Below are 16,926 nucleotides of genomic sequence, written 5' to 3' on the forward strand. Positions count from 1 at the left end.
GCACACGTGTGTGTATGTGTGCGTGTGCACCCACGGGCACGCATGTGCACTTATGCACGTGTGTGCACGCTCCAGCGCGTGGGCACATGTACTTGTGGGCACACGTGTGTGCATGCACATGTATACGTACAGCTACACATGTGTGTGCGTGCACACGCGTGTGTCTCTACATCTGCAGCCTTCCTAAAGGGCTCCCGGCCCCCAGCCCCAAATCCCAGGGTGCAGGGAAAGGGACAAGGGACGAGCCTTGCACACGCACACACGTGGGCACACACGTGGGCACACACACACCAGCCCCCCCGCCCCGGCTCGGGATGTCCTGGCTGCTGGGGCATCGCTGGTGCCCCGGCCCTGGGGTGGGGACGGCGCTGTCCCCCCTTTCTGTGGGGACCACCGAGGCTGGAGGCCGTGGGTCCCCCGAACCCGCTGGGGACCCGGTGGCACCCGCGGCAGGCCGGGGGGGCGATAGCTGTGGGCTGGGTGCTCCGATAAGGGCCCTCGGCCTTATCTGGGTGCTGCCGGGGGCTCCCCTCCCTGCAGCAGCCCTGGGGATTTTGGGGGTCCCTCCCCCCCCCCCGCCTGGGTCCCCTTTGAAGGGGTGGAGGAGGGTGTGGGGCACCCCGGGGGGGCACAGAGAGGAGGGACATGTCCCCAGGGGTCATGACTTGGGGGGCGGGGGGGAGTTGCCTGTCTGCTCAGGGTGACTCTGATTTATCTGGGTGCTGGGGGGGGAGATGTGGGTGCCCATGGTGTTCATCACAGCACCCCCCCTCCGCGATTTCCCTGTCACATCAATGGGGAAACGGAGGCACGGTGCAAAACCAGGGGGCTGGGAGCACTGCAGCCCCCCCGCCCAGCACAGATGCCCCCCTGGGGACTCCCTCCCCACTCGGGGGTGTCCCAGGCACCCCACAGACCCCACGGGGAGGGGTGATGCTCAGCACCCCCCCACAGCGGAGACCCGGGGCAGGGAGGGGGGCAGCTGAGCTCAGCTTGGGAGGGGGTGAAATGCCCCCCCAACTACCCCAGGGGCTTCCCAGAGTCCGACTGGAGCCTGTCCCCCCCCCGCCGTGGCTCTGCCCACGGGGTCCCCCCCTGTGGCACGTCATGTCGAGGGGCTGAGCCCTGCGGAGAGAAGACCCCCCCCCGGGGACCGCTGCCCCCCAGCTTCATCCCCCCCCCTTTATTCCCCCATCCACTCCCTCCCCAGGGCAGAGAATTATTTTTTGGGGGGGAGGGGGGGGCGGAGGCGGGGAGAGCACCAGGCCCCGCATCCTTTTTTTTTTTTTTTTTTTTTTTGGGGGGGGGGGGGGCGGCGCACGGCCCATTGGCGTGGGCATCGGGGAAGAGGGGAGGGGGGGGGTGGCGGAGCAAAGCCTGCGCGGTGCAAAGGGGGGGGGAGGCCCACGGGAGAAGGGGCATCGCCCGTGGCCGTGGCCGTGGCCCTGCCGGCTCGCCCGGCCCTGGGTGAAGCGGGTGCCTGCAGGCTGCCATGGCTCTGGGGCTCTCCTCCAAGAAAGCCTCCTCCAGAAACATCGCCGTGGAGAGAAAGAACCTCATCACCGTCTGCAGGTGGGGGCCGGCCCGGCTTGTTATGGGGGGGGGGCGCGCACCCGAAAATACCGGGTGGGGGGCGTGTGGAGAAGGGGGGGCAGAAGGGGAGAGGGAGAGGACCCCCGCTGCTGGGGATGGGGGTGGGGATGGGGTGGGGAGGAGGGATGGGGGGGTTTGTATCACCACCCCCCGTCCTCTCTCGGCCCCTTCGCCCAAGAGGGGGGGGGGATTTTATTTTTTTTTCTTGGTGCAGTGGGTTTTGTGGTGGGTGGAATTCGGATTGGGGGGGGGCAGGAGGATGGGGATGTGAGAAAGGCGGGGGGGCCGCGGGGATGAGGGCGGGGGGGCCGGGGCGGTGGGGATGGGGAGGGGGTGATGGAGGGGGGGCGATGGAGGGGGGGGGGGCTGAGGACACAACGACAACATGGAGGCTCCCCCGGTGCTGGTGGTGCCGGGGGCAGCCGGGTCGGGCGGGGGGGTGGAGGCTGCGGGGAGGGGGGGGGGGGCTGGGGGCAGCGGGGCCGGAGGGGGGGGGGGTGTCTGGGGCCGGGGACCCCCCTGTGGGTGGGGGGGGCCGAGGAAGTGACGTCAGGACCCCGCTCCGGGCGGCGGGGATGGAGGGATGAAGGCGGCGGGGATGGAGGATGAGGGTTGTCATGGCGACGCTCGGCTGGACCGGGGAGGGGGGGCGGCGGGATGGGGTGATGGGGACAGCGGTGGGGGCGGCTGGTGGCCCCTGCCTGTCCCCAGCCCCCAAGCGCAGGGGTGGGGTGACGCCGCCCCCCCCCGGCCCCTGGTTAGGGGCTGCTTGTGCTGGGCTGGGACGGGAGCTCGGCCCTGAGGGGGCACCCAGGCTCGGGGTCACCGTGCCAGAGACCCCCAGGTCCTGCTGTTGGGGTCTGGGGGTCCCCAGAGCTTCTTGCCATGGCACAGGGCACCTCCACATCCCACTGTCATGACATGGGGACCCCCTGGATCTCTTTGCCATGGCATGGGGCACCCCCAGACCCAACTGCTGTGACATGGAGGCCCCTGGATCTCCTCACCATGGCATGGGGCACCCCCAGACCCAACTGTCATGACATGTGGAACCCCAGATCTCTTCTCCATTGCCCAGGGCACCTCCAGACCCAACTGTCATGACATGGGGGGCCCCCCAGATCTCCTCACCACAGCACAGGGCACCCCCAGACCTCTCATCCTGACACCAGGATATCTCCAGACCTCTCTGCCGTGCCATGAGGCACCTCCAGACCCCACTGCTGTGACAAGGCACCCTCCGCTTGCCATCATAGGGATTCCCCAGTCTCACCCTCCCCATGCGTGGCCGTGACCCACAGACGGGGCAATCCCCCCGCCCTGCCACGCAAACACCTGCCCCGTGCCCCGCTGTCCTGCCGGGCTCAGCAGGTTTTGTGTCTTCGGCATCTCTCTCCGCTGAGCACGAGCGGCCGGGCGGAAGGGGAAGCCATCACCGCCCGCGCACGGCCAGGGAGGAAGGGGGCCTTTGTTCGCCCTTCCTGGCCACTCGCACAGCGGGGGAGCGGCGGCCGCCCCAGCGGGCTCCCCGGGGACGCGGGGACACGGGGTTCAGCGAGCCGCAGCCCGTGGCTCGGCCCACCGCCCTCTTCCCGCTACCGGGCTCAAAAGCCAACATCTGCAAAAGCATTTTGCTCTGTTGCTAAAACCTAACGTGCGCAGGGGGCTGGGGGCTGGGTGCACAGCCCCTCCCGCCCGGGACACCCGTTGCCCCACCAGGTTCTCTGTGAAGACCCTGCTGGAGAAATACACGGCGGAGCCCATCGACGACTCCTCCGAGGAGTTCGTTAACTTTGCCGCCATCCTCGAGCAGATCCTCAGCCACCGTTTTAAAGGTAACGGTGGCTCGCGGGGACCTGGTGTGTCCCTGTCCCCATCCCTGTGCTGCGTGGGCACGTGTGCCTGGTGCCGGGCTCTGCCCTGGGGCTGTCCGGGCTGACGGGGGTTGCCGCACAGTGGCCCCCGACTGCAGCCCCTCGGTCCCCGCAGGCCCCGTCAGCTGGTTCAGCTCGGATGGGCAGCGCGGGTTTTGGGACTACATCCGCCTGGCCTGCAGCAAGATCCCCAACAACTGTGTCAGCAGCATCGAGAACATGGAGAACATCAGCACCTCCAGGGCCAAGGTCAGGAAGGTGCCAGCACCAGCCCTGTCCCTGTCTTTATCCCTGTCCCCATCTCCAGTCCTATTCCTGCCCCCGTTTCCATTCACACTCTGTCCCTGGCACGTGGACCCAGCCCTATCACCATCCCATCCCATCCCAACACCATCCCCATCCCATTCCATCCCATCCCACCCCATCCCATCCCATCCTGATCCCCATCCCATCCCATCCCATCCCATCCCATCCCCCCCATCCCCATCCCACCCCACCCCGTTCCCATCCCATCCTCCTGCCCCCCCCCATCCTCCCGCAGCCCCCTCTCACCCCACAGAACCCCACGGGGTCACTGGGGTAAAAGAGGAGCTGTGGTTCCCCACGAGGGGATAACGGGGCCAAAAGTATATCCCGGGTGGGGACCCCCCCAGAGCCCCGGGTGCAGGTGGGACCGTGGCAGTGGGACACCCGCGGGTGACACCCACCCTCAGGGCTGCCCCACGGGGTGTCTTGCAGGGCCGGGCCTGGATCCGCGTGGCGCTGATGGAGAAGCGCATCTCCGAGTACATCTCCACGGCCCTGCAGGACACACGGACCACCAAGTGAGCAGCCCGTGGCACAGCCGGCCGTGGCCACGCACAGGCCACCTAAGGGTGCACCAGGGTGGGCCCTGCGGCGCGTTTTGGGGTGTCAGTGGGGTGCACAAGCAGCCACTTTTTTTTTTTTTTTTCCCCCCAGACGGTTTTACGACGACGGGGCCATCATGCTGCGGGACGAGTCCATGGTGCTCACGGGGCTGCTCATCGGGCTTGGCGCCATCGACTTCAGGTGCGGGTGGGACACGGGGTGGGACGCAGGGTGGGACGCAGGCACCCTGTCCCAACTGGCCCCCCCCCAGGGCTGCCCTGATCCTCTGCTCCTTCTCCTGCTGCCGCCGCTCAGCTTCTGCCTGAAGGGCGAGGTGATGGATGGTAAAATGCCCATGGTCATCGACTACACGCCCTACCTGAAGTTCACGCAGAGGTAAGAGCTGGGGTACGGACCCCACCACCCCCTCGTACCCCCCCGGGGTTTCTCCCTGCTCCCTGCTGAGCCCTTGTACCCCCCCAGCTACGACTACCTGAACGAGGAGGAGGAGCGGGGCAGCATGGAGAGCAGCACGAGTGAGGACAGCTCCCCCGAACACCCCTACCTGCCCCTGGTCACCGACGAGGACAGCTGGTACAGCAAGTGGCGCAAGATGGAGCAGAAATTTCGCATCGTTTATGCCCAAAAGGTACCGGGAGCCAGGATGGGGCCGTCTGGGTACCAACCCCTTTGAGATGCTCCAGCCCAGAGCATCCCCCCACTGCGTCCCTACTCCCGCAGCCCTTCATCCCGCTGTCACAGCGACCCAGCCCTCTCCGTGTCACCCTGGGGACGTGGCGGGGGCCCGGTGGGGACAGCGGGGTGCTGCCTGACGGTGGCCTCACGCAGGGGTACCTGGAGGAGCTGGTGCGGCTGCGGGAGTCGCAGCTGAAGGACCTGGAGGCGGAGAACAAGCGGCTGAAGCTGCGCCTGGAGGAGGTGATGGTGCAGAACCAGCTGGAGAAGAGGGAGCTGGAGGGCGTCATCCTGGAGCTGCAGGAGCAGCTGTGAGTGGGGACCGGGGCGGGGGGGGGGGTCACTGGGTGCCCCGTGGGCTCTGGATGGGCCCCCAGTGCCCCATCGACACAGAGGGGCAGGGGGAGTGGTGGTCCCTGGCACCCATCTGCCCCGTGGGGTGAGACACAGAGGGTCCCCAGGGTCCCATACGGCCCACAGGATGTGATGGGTGGCAGGTGCCCAGCACCCAGGTGCTCCATATGCCCTGTGGGACACGGAGGGTCCCCAGTGGGGATGTCCTGTGGGACGTGGTGGGTCCCTGACACCCCATATGCCCTGTGGGACATGGAGGGTCCCCAGTGGGGATGTCCTGTGGGATGTGGCAGGTCCCCGACACCCCATATGTTCCGTGGGACACAGAGGGTCTCCCACGGGGATGTTCTGTGGGACGTGGCAGGTCCCTGACACCCCATATGTCCCGTGGGCCATGTCACCCGGCAGCACTCGCGGCTGTGCCGGGTGCTGAGCACCCGCTTTTGCCGCAGGACGGGGCTGATCCCCTGCGAGAACCCGCAGCTGGCGCAGCTCTCCAAGGAGATGGTGACACCCCTGGTGAACCAGTGGCCCTCACTGGGGACCCTCAACGGCAACGAGAGCGGCTCGGACAGCAAGCTCTACAGGAGGTAACCCCCCCTGGGGGGGTCAGAGCCGCCCTGACCCGCGCCCAGCACCCTATCCCGCCCCGGGGGGGTCTGCCCCGGGCAGGGGACGGGGAGAAGGGCTGGCCCTAGAGGATGGGGCTGTCCTGGCCCTGGGGGGGCCGCGGCGCGGGGGGGCTCAGCGCCGTCCCTCCGCAGGCACAGCTTCATGAGCACCGACCAGCTCTCGGCCGAGAACAGCCTCAGCTCCGACTCCCAGCGCCTGGGCGAGGGCAAGCGCGAAGGCGAGCCCTGGGGGCCCTTGGGTAAGACACCCCCCCATCACCATCGTAGGGTGCCCCACGGTGGGGCTCAGCATGTCCCCCAGCACACCCCCAGGCATTCAGACACCCCCCCTTGCCCTCCAGCAGCCCCCCCCTCGCGGCAGGCGTGCCGTCCCCACAGTGCAAGGACACCCAGGTCCCTCCCGGAGAGGTGGTCCCCGTCCCCGTCCCCCCCCCGCGGCAGGGTTGGGGTGCGAGGCTGCAGCCCCCCGTGACGCCGGCGCCCCACTCTGTGCCCGCAGGGAAGGACCCCACGCCCTCCATGCTGGGGCTCTGCGGCTCCCTGGCCTCCTTGCCCAGCTGCAAGTCCCTGGCCAGCCTCAAGTCCAACGAGTGCCTGGTGAGCGACAGCACCGAAGCCAGCCCGACCCGCAGCCCCAGCTGAGACCCCCGGCCCCCTCGGCGCCCCCCGGCCCGGCTGCCCGGCCCAGCGTCGTGGCGGAGGACTGACCTCGTCCCCCCGGGACCGACGAGGGACTCACCGAACCCACCGGGGAGGCTGGGGATGGGCATCCCCCTCCCCATCTTGACACCCCACCCCGGCTGCGCCTCGGACCCCCAAGCCTGGTTCTTGGCTGGGGACATGGACCTGTTGGGATGGGGGATGCCGGACTGGGACCCACGGGAGCCGGGGAAGGGGGCGCGGGGGGAACAAACTGTTTTGGGGGGGGGGGGGGGGGGGGGGGGCGGGGGAAGACGACACAACGAGCGACTGCTGCTGGGAAGCAAGGGAGGGGGCTCAGGGCCAAAACCCCTCCAGGGGTGAGCGTTTGGGCACTGCTCTCCCCTTGGGTGCCCAGCTTCCCCCTGGCCCCCTGCCCAGGCGCTGCTGGGGGGTGGCCTGTCCCTCCCTTGGGGACCAGCTGTCCCTCCTTGCAACAGCAACCCCATAACAAGGATAGGCCCCCCCCGCCCTCTTCTTTCCCCTCCTCCCCTGGGTTTCGGGTTGTTTTGGGTGATTTTTGTTTTTAATTCAGCCCCATCTGCCTTGTTGGAGCAAAAAGAATCAATAAATGCAGCAAGCTGACCTGGCCTCTGTGAGCTCCCCCCAAGCCAGGAGAGGGAAAGGGGGGGAAAAAAGACCCCTTGTGCCCCCAGCCACAAGGCCCTGTTCCAGGCAGGGATGCTGGGGGGGTCCTGTGAGCTTCCTCCAGCCCCCCCCATAGGCAGGGAGAGCACCTCAGGGACACAACAGGTCACCCCGGGATAGGACAGCCCCTGCCCCCTCAACAGTGGGTTGCTGCTGGGGGTAGCAGGGAGGTCCTGGGGTCTCATTACCCCCAGTAAAACCCAGCAAGGAGGTGGTGGACAGCAGCACTGTGCCCACACAGCAAGGACACAGCTGTCACCCACGAGGATGCCTTCCACAGCCCCAACAGGCAGGGAGCAGGGAAAGAATTCCTTTCCCTAAGAGATAATATTTTATTTAAGAAAATAAGAGAAATTCCCCCCTGGAGCCCCAGGGTAAGGTGGGGCAGCACCCACCCCGGGCACAGTGCTGGGACAGGCCCTCACAGTGAAGGGACATGGCACAGGCAGAGGGTGCCAAAACGTTGCCCCCCACCCCCGAGCAGCAGCAAGGTCTGTCCCCACGCAGGGTCCGAGCCCGGGGTCTGGCAGGGGACAGGGACACCCCGAGGGGGAGGAGAGGTCCAGAGGCAGGGAGAGGGTCTGATGTGTCCCCAATGCCACACAGAGCCGGCAAGGGGACACTGTGCGTGACTGATGGTGAAGAGGGGCAGATCCCCGGGTGGAGCAGGGCTGGGGGGGGCCCAGGCTGGCACCCAGAGATGCCCCTGGGGGTTTGGTCCTTGCCAGAGCCCCAGCTCCCATCTCCCACCCTGCCGAGGCTCCTGGGACACCCCGTCCTTGCCAAAGCATCCGTGAATCCAGCAGCAGCATCTCTCCAGCCTCAAGGGATGAGCACGGGGGACTCCTCATCCTCCCCCCCCGTGTCACAGCAGCAGGCACAGATGTCCCCCAGCGTGGCTGGGGCTGGAGACAGGGGCCGGGCCGGCACTGCCTCCGCGCACAGGCAGAGGGGAGGCAGAGCGCAGCACCAAGGCACTTGGGCTTTGCACGGCCGAGTGCAGTTCGCTGCTCCCGGGGCCCCTCGTCAGGAGCTGGGGTGTCACTGTCCCCATCCAGCCCTGCCCCAGCCCTGGCTCACAACCCACGTAGCCGCCGCTCCTGGTTCAGCTTCTGGAAAAAGGTTTTGCCAAATTCATAGGTGCTGATCATGATGGCGCAGGCGGGTGCCACCTTGATGACGCGGGGCAGGAAGCCTGCAAGGACAACCCCATTAGTCTCTCGGTGACACCAGGGCACCAGCAAACCCCAGTCTGGGGATGGGGGCGATGTCCTTACCTGCAAAGAGCCCCCGGGTGCCAGACTCAGCGTGGATGCGCTGCATGAGCAGCCAGGTGGAGGAAGGCTTGGAGGCTGTGACTGTGGGGAGAGGGGAGTGGGTGACGGTCTGGGGATGCCCATGTACCACCGGGAAGGGTCCCGGTTGCCCCCCCAGGCACCCGCCTGCAGCCCAGCCCCTCACCTGGGTGCACCTCGCCGTCTCCCAGCTCGATCTGCCGCTGGGTCTTCACCACGTCGAAAGGCAGCGTCAGCACCGCAGCCACCTGCAGGGGCAGCGGCCGGGCGGTGAGCTGGGACCTCGCTGTCCCTGCCCAATGCCGTTCCTGCCCAGTGACATCCCTGCTGTCACCTCCCAGTGCTGTCCCAGCCCCATCCCTTCTCCCCGGGGGGGCCATTCCCCTCGGCTCCCCTCCTCCCAGTGCAGGTGCAGACCCCAGGGTCCCAAACTCACCGTCCCAGAAATGGCCCCGGATGCAAAACTGATCATGAAGGTGGCCTCGTCCAGCCGGGCCTGCCCACAGAGCCACTCCTTCACCAGCTCGTAGTTAAACCAGTAGAGAGCTGGGAGAAACACCGGTGCTATGAGGCAGCCCAGACCCCACACACAGGGCTGCCCTGGCCTGTGTCTGTCCCCCGCCATCTCCCAGCACCACTGCTCAGCCCGTCCCGCTGCAGCTGTACCTGAGAAGGGGACGTCTCGCAGCACGGTGGGTCCCCAGCCCCTCCAGAGGGACAGCCAGCCGTCCTGAGCCACCGCCGACTGGATGCAGACGCCCAGTTCCCTGTAGCTGAGCTGCCGTGACTGCATCTTGGTGCGGATGAGCTCCAAGGGGCTGATGACCGTCACGGCGCCCACTGCAATGGGGGGGGACATTGGGCATCAGGCCTGTCCCCTCTGGTAGCCAGCTCGGAGCCAAGCAGAGCACCGTGACAGCAGAGCCAGGTGCCAAACGTGGGCACTGACAGCCAAGAGACCCGCCGTGCTCTCCTGAGAGGATGCAGGGGGAGTGCAGGGGGACCCCCAGGGAGGAAGGAGGGGTACTCACGCCTGGCGAGGGCCCCAGCCAGCAAGGGGATGTGGTGTCCCCGGCTCCCCGTCCGAGCGTGCAAGTAGTCCCGGAGCTGGTCGTAGGTGGTGAAATAAATGACAGTGGCTGGCACAGCCATGACCCTGCCGAGGAGGAGGGGTGTGAGGGGGATGTGTGCCCTCCCCGGGAGCTGGCAGGAGGCTTGGGGTGGGTGCCCATGCGCCCAGAAAGGCTTTAGCACCCAGACTCCTCCCCAGGGCAGGGTCCAAACTCACAGGGTGGGGGGCAAGCCGCTCCACAAAGACCTGATGCCCTCATAGCGTGTGATCTTCACGAAGGCATCCTGAGGAGAGAGCAGAGCACCGGGGAGAGGGGTTAGAGATGGGAGACAGGCAAGCACCCCCCCAGCAAACACCCCAAACCCCCACTGGGGCAGAGAGGCCCCTGCCCACCCTGCCTGTGCCCGCAACTCCTACCAGTGTGCCGGTGAAGTGGGTGGGGGACTTGTACCAGGCAGTGCAGCCGTTGCCGTTCTGGCAGACGTACAGATGGTCCATGAGCCCGTTGCAGTAGAGGAAACACTTCCCTGGGGTGAAAGACAACAGCATTGCTGTTAGACTGGAGACCCTTCCCCTCTGCCCCGTGCCCCACTCATTTGATCCCCAAAACCATCATCTCTTCCAGGAAAAACCTGAACCCTCAGTGCCAGGGCCTGGTGTGGATCACCCCCAGACCAAGGCCAGGAGAGGGATAACCCTCCAGGCAGGGTCTGACCACAGCCAGACCCACGGGTGGGGGGCACCCAGTCCCCCCACAGGGACAGGGACACAGCAGGAGAGGTTTATGCCTCGCTTGGCGCCAGCTCTGCTGCCCTGGCACAGTGGGTACGCCATCGCAGGGAGCCAGCACAGCCCTGCCACCGTGCTCTCAAGCCAGGCCCAGAGACGCTGGGCAGCGGGGAGCAAGCAGGGCAGCGGAGATCCACGGGAATTTTAAGTAGCAATAGCACAGAGCGACAAGACAGGGCAAGGACTGGGGGACCACAGCCAGCCAGGCCTGTTACACAACAGACCCCCGGCAGACCCCTCTGCCCCGGGCAAGGACCCAGCGGGAACGTTGCAGGGCCAACCCCAAAGCAGGGCTGCAGGGCCAGGGATGATGACAGCCCCCACACCAGAGAGGGGTGTCCTCAGCCAGAGGAGCCCGAGCCACCACCAGCAGAGAAGCCAATTGGGGTCAAGGCTCGGGGAAGCGAAGCTGCTGGCGGCAGGAGCTGCCCAGAGCCCCCGGGCGTACTCACATGTGGCTGGCTGAGCGCCCCAGGGCACAGACCGTGCTGGCAACACTGAAACACACAACGGGGACGTGCTGAGCGATGACACGGGGGACGTGCCACCTCCCCTGTGGCTGGGGCACACGCATGTGCCACAGCTCCGAGCTGGGCAGTGGGAAAGCTCTGCGGGTGAAGGGGCTGGATGCCCCCCAAGTCACTTCCCAAGCAGTCCCTATTGTCACCAAACCAGTCCCCTGGGACCAGCCCCAGCCTTCTGTCCCCGCAGGAAAGGGGGGCAGGCAGGGAGGGGCAGAGCCCACAGGGTCTCTCCTGCCCCATGGGAGCTGTGGGGAGCAGCACAGAGACAGGCACAAAGGCAGTGAGGGAAAGAGCGAGCGACTGGAGTGAGCCAAGCCCTTCCACTCCACTCCCCGGAGAGCAGGGGGGCTGCCGGGCACAGCGCTGACCCCACTCAGCGTCAGCACGGGGCTGCGGAGGGGGAAGGACGGAACCAAGCATCAGCCCAGCTCCCCCAGCAGGGCCCCCTGAGCCCGCCAGGACGAGGGGCCCATGGTAACCTGCCACCTCGCGACGGCCCCACGCTCAGGAGCTGAGAAATCCCCGTCACCAGCTCTGCCAACGGAGACATCCACATGGGCTGCTCACTGGCCCATTTGGAGCGGGGTGGGGTGGGGGGGCTGGCTGGAGACCCCCGCCCTGCCCTGGGTGGCGTTACCTTTGGAGAAGGGGGTCCTCTGGGCCTGCAGCCTTATCTTCACCACGTCCAGCGGTGTCACTGAAACGACACCATCCTTTAGCCACGCCGCAGCGCGCCAGACCCCCCGCGCCCTCCCGCTCCCCACAGTCCTCACCGAAGAGGGAGGTGAGGATGGCCCCCGTCCCCGAGGCCAGCATCTGCTGCAGCGGTGTGATGTCCCTGCTGGGGCTCGGTGACGTCTTCTCAGCCATGGCGCTGGCTCCCTGCAACACACAGCATTGAGTGGGGGGAATGCTCGAGGCTGGGGGTGCTTGGGGGTCCCTGCCCAGGGGTGAGGGACGGCTCCCCAGGGAACACCCCCCAGCATCCCCACTCCACCAGCGTGAGGACACACATCCCACCTCTGGCCACGCTATCGGCATGGCACAGGGCAGGCGCGGCCCCCCCCTCCCGGTAATCATGCTGCCCCGGGTGGGGGGGACAGGGACTGCTTCTGGGGCCAGCCCAGTCCCGATAACAGCCCCCCCTGGGCTGTGCCACTGGCAGCAGGCCCAGCCTCGCTGCAGAGGTGGGGACAGTCCAGGCCAGCCTTCCGTGTCCTTGGGGAGGGAGGATTGTCCCCTCCCTGCGCTTGGAAAATTAAGGGACAGGAAGGAACAAAGTCCAAAGACCAGCCATGCTGCAACAGCCCCCTCCAGCCCTGGCTGAGAAGGCAGCGGAGCCCAAGGCAGCCATGGAGAGACACCCAGCAGGGGGGAATACCCCCTTGCACATGGGGTGCAAACTTGCAACAAGCACCCCAAAACCTTCTGCATGCTTTGCCCCCCTAGAGGTTTGGCAAGGCTGTGGCCCCGTGGCCCGCGTCTGCCCTCGGGAAGCGGGGGATATCGCACCCTTCCTGCGGCAGGACAGGGAGAAGCGAGCCCGAGCACACTGTGCTTGCTCAGGACCAGCTGCTCCCCCTCGCCGCAGCCCAGGGATGGTCCTCACGCCCGGACAGGGCCAGGGCTATGGCAGGAAAGCTTCCAGGCTTCAGGAACCCACTTTTCTATTTATTTTTTTTTTTAAAAAGCCAGAGAATGCAGCAAAAAAAAGAAAAAAAAGCACTTTACCATCTGACTCAGCAATTTGCAAGGTCAAAGCAGTCATAAATCTCCCAGTTAGAGGCTTTGGACTTGTTAGGTGCCCAAGGCTGTGAGCAGGGATGGGTCTACCCTGGAGCCGAACACACCAGCTTCACCGGGAGAGCTGGGTGCTGTTTGGGGGGTGGGCATGGGTCCAATCGTGCCTGTCACGGGACAGCGGCGAGGTGGCACAACACCCTGGCACACTCCCTGTGGAACACGTGGCCGGTGCAAAACCATGCCATGGGCAGGGTGCTGGCCCCAGCACCAGATCCTTCCCTACAGACAAACCCTTACGCAAGCAGGGGAAAAAAAAAAAATCTCTCGCTCACAGCACTGCAACACCTGGATAGCTTAAAACATGCTTTTATACGTGCCACAACACAGCCCTCTCCCTTTGCAAAGCTGGGAGCAAAGCACCTCCAGGGCAACAGCGAGGGCTTCCCGCCTGCATCCAAGCACCCTTCTCAGCTGGGAGCTGCTCCCTTTTCCATCCAGGACAAAGCAGACCCCTAAAACCATGACTTTGACCCCACCGCTCGGTGTGGAGCACTGGTGGGTCTGGATACAGCACTGGGATGCTCGGTACAAAAAGGAGAGGGAAAAAAGCAGCAAATATGTGTTAAGATGATAAAGGCAAGAAACTGCGGGGGCCAAGAGGCTGCTGGTGGAGCTCTGCAGCCTCTTCCCGCTCAGGAAGGGCCCAGCGGGCTGTTGGAGCCCTGAGCGAGAGGGAAGAGGACAGAAATCCTGTGGACAGACCCCTCCGGCGCTTCCCAGCACCTGGGCTGCTCCAGGCTGGGGCTGCAAAGCTCCATGTGTGTCTCCCCCCCCTCAGTCCTACCGTCCCTGAAAGTCCCCAAACAGCACCAGGGGCCTCATCCTGTCCGGGCACACCCACCCCCCTGCGCTGCAGGACCCGGGCGCTGCCTGAACAGGCAGGGATGGCTGCCAGCGCCCCTGGGGAGGGCTCGACCGCGGGACCCACCGCAGCCACCCCCCCACCCGCGGGTGGACAAACCGCCCTCCCGGGGAGCAAGGGGAGGGGTGCTGCACCCAGCCTGCCCCGGGGAACCGCCCACGGAGGGGGGCAGCCCCTGCTCCCCCCCCCGCAACCCCTGGAGCTTGCAGCCCTATCTGGGGTCTGCAGCCCCGCTTCAAAGTTTGCACCCCCTCCCTCAGGGCTCGTAGCCCCCAGCCCAGGGCTGTAGCCCCCCCCGCGAGCGCATGACCACCCCCCCCAGGCACCGCACCCCCTCTCTCGAAGTCTGCAGCCCCCCCCCCCCCCAGGCCTTCGCACCCCCTGTCCTGGGGTTTGCCGCCCCCCCTCCCCCGAGCCCCTCTCCCCCTCCCCAGCAAGGCCCGGGGAGGGCGGGCCCCCAGCAGAGCCGCACAACCCCCGGTACCGGGGGAAACTAAGGCACCGGCCGCGCGTGCCGGGTCACGAGGGGGGTCACCGGGGGAGCCCCGCCCCACCTGCTCATTCCAGCCACGTGCGGCGTTTCCCTCCGCCGGCAGCGGAAGGGGGGCGGGCGGCGGCGCCTTTAAGGAGCCCCATGGGCGCCGCGCGCCCCACCGCCGTGCGCCGGCCCGCGCGACACTTCCGCCCCGCGCCGGCCGCCCGCGCATGCGCCCTGCGGCCCGCGCGCCCCTGCGCCCCCTGCCGGGCCGGGCAGCGCCTGCACCCGCGCGGGCTCGCGGCTCCGGCGGGGCTCGTACACGCCGTGCGGGCAGCGGGGCGCCCCGCACACTTGCCATGTTGGCAGAGGGGTGCTTTGCACACTCACCCTCACCATGCTAGCAGTGCTGCACCTTGCACGCTCCCTAGGCAGGCAGAGGGGGACTTTGCACACTCACCCTCACCGGGTGAGTAGAGGGGTGCCTTGTACACTCGCCATGCTGGTAGTGGTGTGCCTTGCACACTCACCCTTACTATGCTGGCAGAGGGGCACCTTGCACGCCCATCCTCACCATGCGGGCAGTGAGGCGCCTTGCACACTTGCCACGCTGGAAGCAGTGCACCTTGCACACACCCTCACCATGCTAGCAGCAGTGTGCCTTGCACACACATCCTTGATATGCTGGCAGAAGGGCACTTTGCACACTCACTGTGCAGGCAGAGGGGCACTTTGCACACTCACCCTCACTGTGCTGGCGGAAGGGGGTTCCTTGCACACTCACCCTCACCATGCTGGCAGAAGGGGGGCACTTTGCACACTCACCATGCTGAAAGCCATGGAGCTGCCACACTCAGCGTCCCGGGGCCATGGGGGTTTGCACACTCACCATGCTGGAGGCAGTGGGGTTTGCACACTCGCTGTGCCAGGGCAGGCTGGGACACTCCACCAGGCAGGAGGTGCCTCGCTGCTTCCCAGCCAGGGCCTGCGCCCCGCTGACCCCTAACGAGGAACAAAGCTCGTTAGGTCCCTCAGCCAGAACTGGCCCGCGGGCAGCAGCACAGCACATCTACCCCTTCCCTTCCCAGTCCCTAGGGGATGGGGGTGGGTGGTGCTTTGAGGGGAGTGGGGGTTAGGGGCTAAGAAAGGGAAATGTGATATGCTAAGAGGGTTTTTTTCATATTTTGCTGTGTGTTAGCCAGTGGGAAAAACTCTTTTATTTGAAGGGCTACAGGTTGTCTTTTGCATTTTTAGCCCTTCTACTTGAGGGTGGTTTTATTTGTGAATAAGTGTGAGAGGAGGGTTCTTCAGTCCCTTCTCTGGTATTAGAAACTTTAGAAACTTTAACTTATGCAGTTAAAAATGTGCTGTTATTAAAGGTGCACCCCTGAAAATGGGCTGTTGTGGTGTCTGGAGGTGGCTCCAGTCTCTATCAACAGGTACAAACCTTGGAGCTTTCTCGGTTAATTCCACCTGGTCCTATAAGAGCTGTGGCTTAGGGACTTGCCTTGTCTGGGGGGCTAAAATCCCAGAATCATCTGGGTTGGAAAAGCCCTTGCAGCTCCTCCAGCCCAACCATGACCCTCCCCCTGACCCTTCCCAACTCCCCCAGATCCCTCAGCGCTGGCTCAGCCCGACTCTTCAACCCCCCCAGGGATCCCGGGGACTCCCCCCCTGCCCTGGGCAGCCCATTCCAACGCCCAACAGCCCCTTCTGCACAGAAATCCTTCCTCAGAGCCAGCCTGACCCTGCCCTGGGCAGCTTGAGGCCATTCCCTCGGGGCCTGGCGCTGGGGCCTTGGCTCCAGAGACTCATCCCCCCTCTCTGCACCCTCCTACACCCAAGCAGTTGTAGAGGGCCAGGAGGTCCTATCTCCACTTCACTTAGTTGCTCGGGTTTGCTCTTTCCACTGTGTCAGAAGTGTCTGTGGAGAGTCCCGAGTCCGTTTGTGCAAAGCAGTTGACTGCCTGAGGTGGTCTTATTTCTGTCAGTGTTTTAATCCATAGAAAGTGCTTTAAGCTTGGCTCTTTCTGAGCTGATGGGAGAGAGGCAGAGCAGCACCGAGGGGTGCCCTTGCACCCAGCGATGAGGGAGGGTGGTGCCTGATGCTGTAATGTGAGCTGATAACAGCAGATGGCTCTCAAAGCCCCTCGGAAACCCGGGGGGACGCTACCCAGGAGCCCAGGCTCTGGCCTGGCCCTGTACAGCCCCAGCAGGTAACAAGGGGTGGCTGACTGGGGGTGCCTGGCTTGAAGAACTGGGACCAGTGCCCAGCTGGTGTGTTCTCCTGGTGACCTGCTGGCTTAGACGTTCCTGGTGACTCTGTTTGCGTGCATGTGGTAACGTCACCGCAAAACCTGTCAGTGGTGCTGCATAATGCAATCCTCTACCTTTAGAGTAGGATTGAACTCTTGTCCTGACTTAAACTCAAGGATTAAAGACTGCACCGGTGCCTACACCCCTCTCTGCTCCCCTGTGAGTGCCATCCTGTGGCAAGAACAGGAAAGACTTCACGGACAGCAGATGGCCATCAGCAGACTCTGCCTGGCGTAAGCGGGAGCCGTTTAGGGCTTCAGTCTGCAGACACAGTGGTACTGGGTGAGGAGCCCGTGTCACCCCAGAGCGAAGTTCCCCGTCTCTCTGAAGAACTGGCAGAGCTGTGGCAGCTGCTCTCCTGTGGGAAAAAAAGTCCCTTTTGGCTGCTGACCTCTCTGAAGTTTGTCGGGGAAGGGGACGGCTACTGCCAGGAGCAGTGATCAGG

At 65.3% G+C, this 16,926-nt stretch overlaps 2 protein-coding genes across 8 annotated transcripts; one reads left to right on the top strand and one right to left on the bottom strand.

The window, feature by feature from the left end:
• The first annotated feature begins 1,393 nt into the window (after window positions 1–1,393).
• RUNDC3A (RUN domain containing 3A) lies at window positions 1,394–6,889 on the top strand. 5 transcript variants are annotated; one of them, XM_074926635.1, is made up of 11 exons: window positions 1,394–1,572; window positions 3,256–3,428; window positions 3,583–3,716; window positions 4,206–4,291; window positions 4,428–4,517; window positions 4,632–4,712; window positions 4,800–4,965; window positions 5,166–5,323; window positions 5,819–5,956; window positions 6,131–6,237; window positions 6,498–6,889. In XM_074926635.1, the coding sequence occupies exons 1-11, from the start codon at window positions 1,493–1,495 to the stop codon at window positions 6,638–6,640; spliced, it is 1,356 nt and encodes a 451-aa protein (XP_074782736.1). In that variant the 5' UTR covers window positions 1,394–1,492; the 3' UTR covers window positions 6,641–6,889. The 5 variants fall into 5 exon arrangements, with proteins under 5 accessions (XP_074782736.1, XP_074782738.1, XP_074782739.1 ...); XM_074926637.1 differs by having other exon boundaries at window positions 3,313–3,428; window positions 3,550–3,716; XM_074926638.1 differs by having other exon boundaries at window positions 3,313–3,428.
• A 764-nt stretch (window positions 6,890–7,653) lies between these two features.
• SLC25A39 (solute carrier family 25 member 39) lies at window positions 7,654–14,356 on the bottom strand. 3 transcript variants are annotated; one of them, XM_074926542.1, is made up of 12 exons: window positions 14,245–14,356; window positions 11,799–11,907; window positions 11,663–11,722; window positions 10,954–10,998; window positions 10,130–10,239; window positions 9,929–9,996; window positions 9,672–9,796; window positions 9,307–9,480; window positions 9,077–9,186; window positions 8,807–8,888; window positions 8,623–8,703; window positions 7,654–8,540 (listed from the first exon to the last, which is right to left on the bottom strand). In XM_074926542.1, the coding sequence occupies exons 2-12, from the start codon at window positions 11,893–11,895 to the stop codon at window positions 8,422–8,424; spliced, it is 1,071 nt and encodes a 356-aa protein (XP_074782643.1). In that variant the 5' UTR covers window positions 11,896–11,907; window positions 14,245–14,356; the 3' UTR covers window positions 7,654–8,421. The 3 variants fall into 3 exon arrangements, with proteins under 3 accessions (XP_074782643.1, XP_074782641.1, XP_074782642.1); XM_074926540.1 differs by lacking the exon at window positions 14,245–14,356 and adding an exon at window positions 13,231–13,751; XM_074926541.1 differs by lacking the exons at window positions 10,954–10,998; window positions 14,245–14,356 and adding an exon at window positions 13,231–13,746.
• Window positions 14,357–16,926: the final 2,570 nt, after the last annotated feature.

Source organism: Athene noctua, chromosome 25 (assembly GCF_965140245.1).
Source record: "Athene noctua chromosome 25, bAthNoc1.hap1.1, whole genome shotgun sequence".
Taxonomy (NCBI): domain Eukaryota; kingdom Metazoa; phylum Chordata; class Aves; order Strigiformes; family Strigidae; genus Athene; species Athene noctua.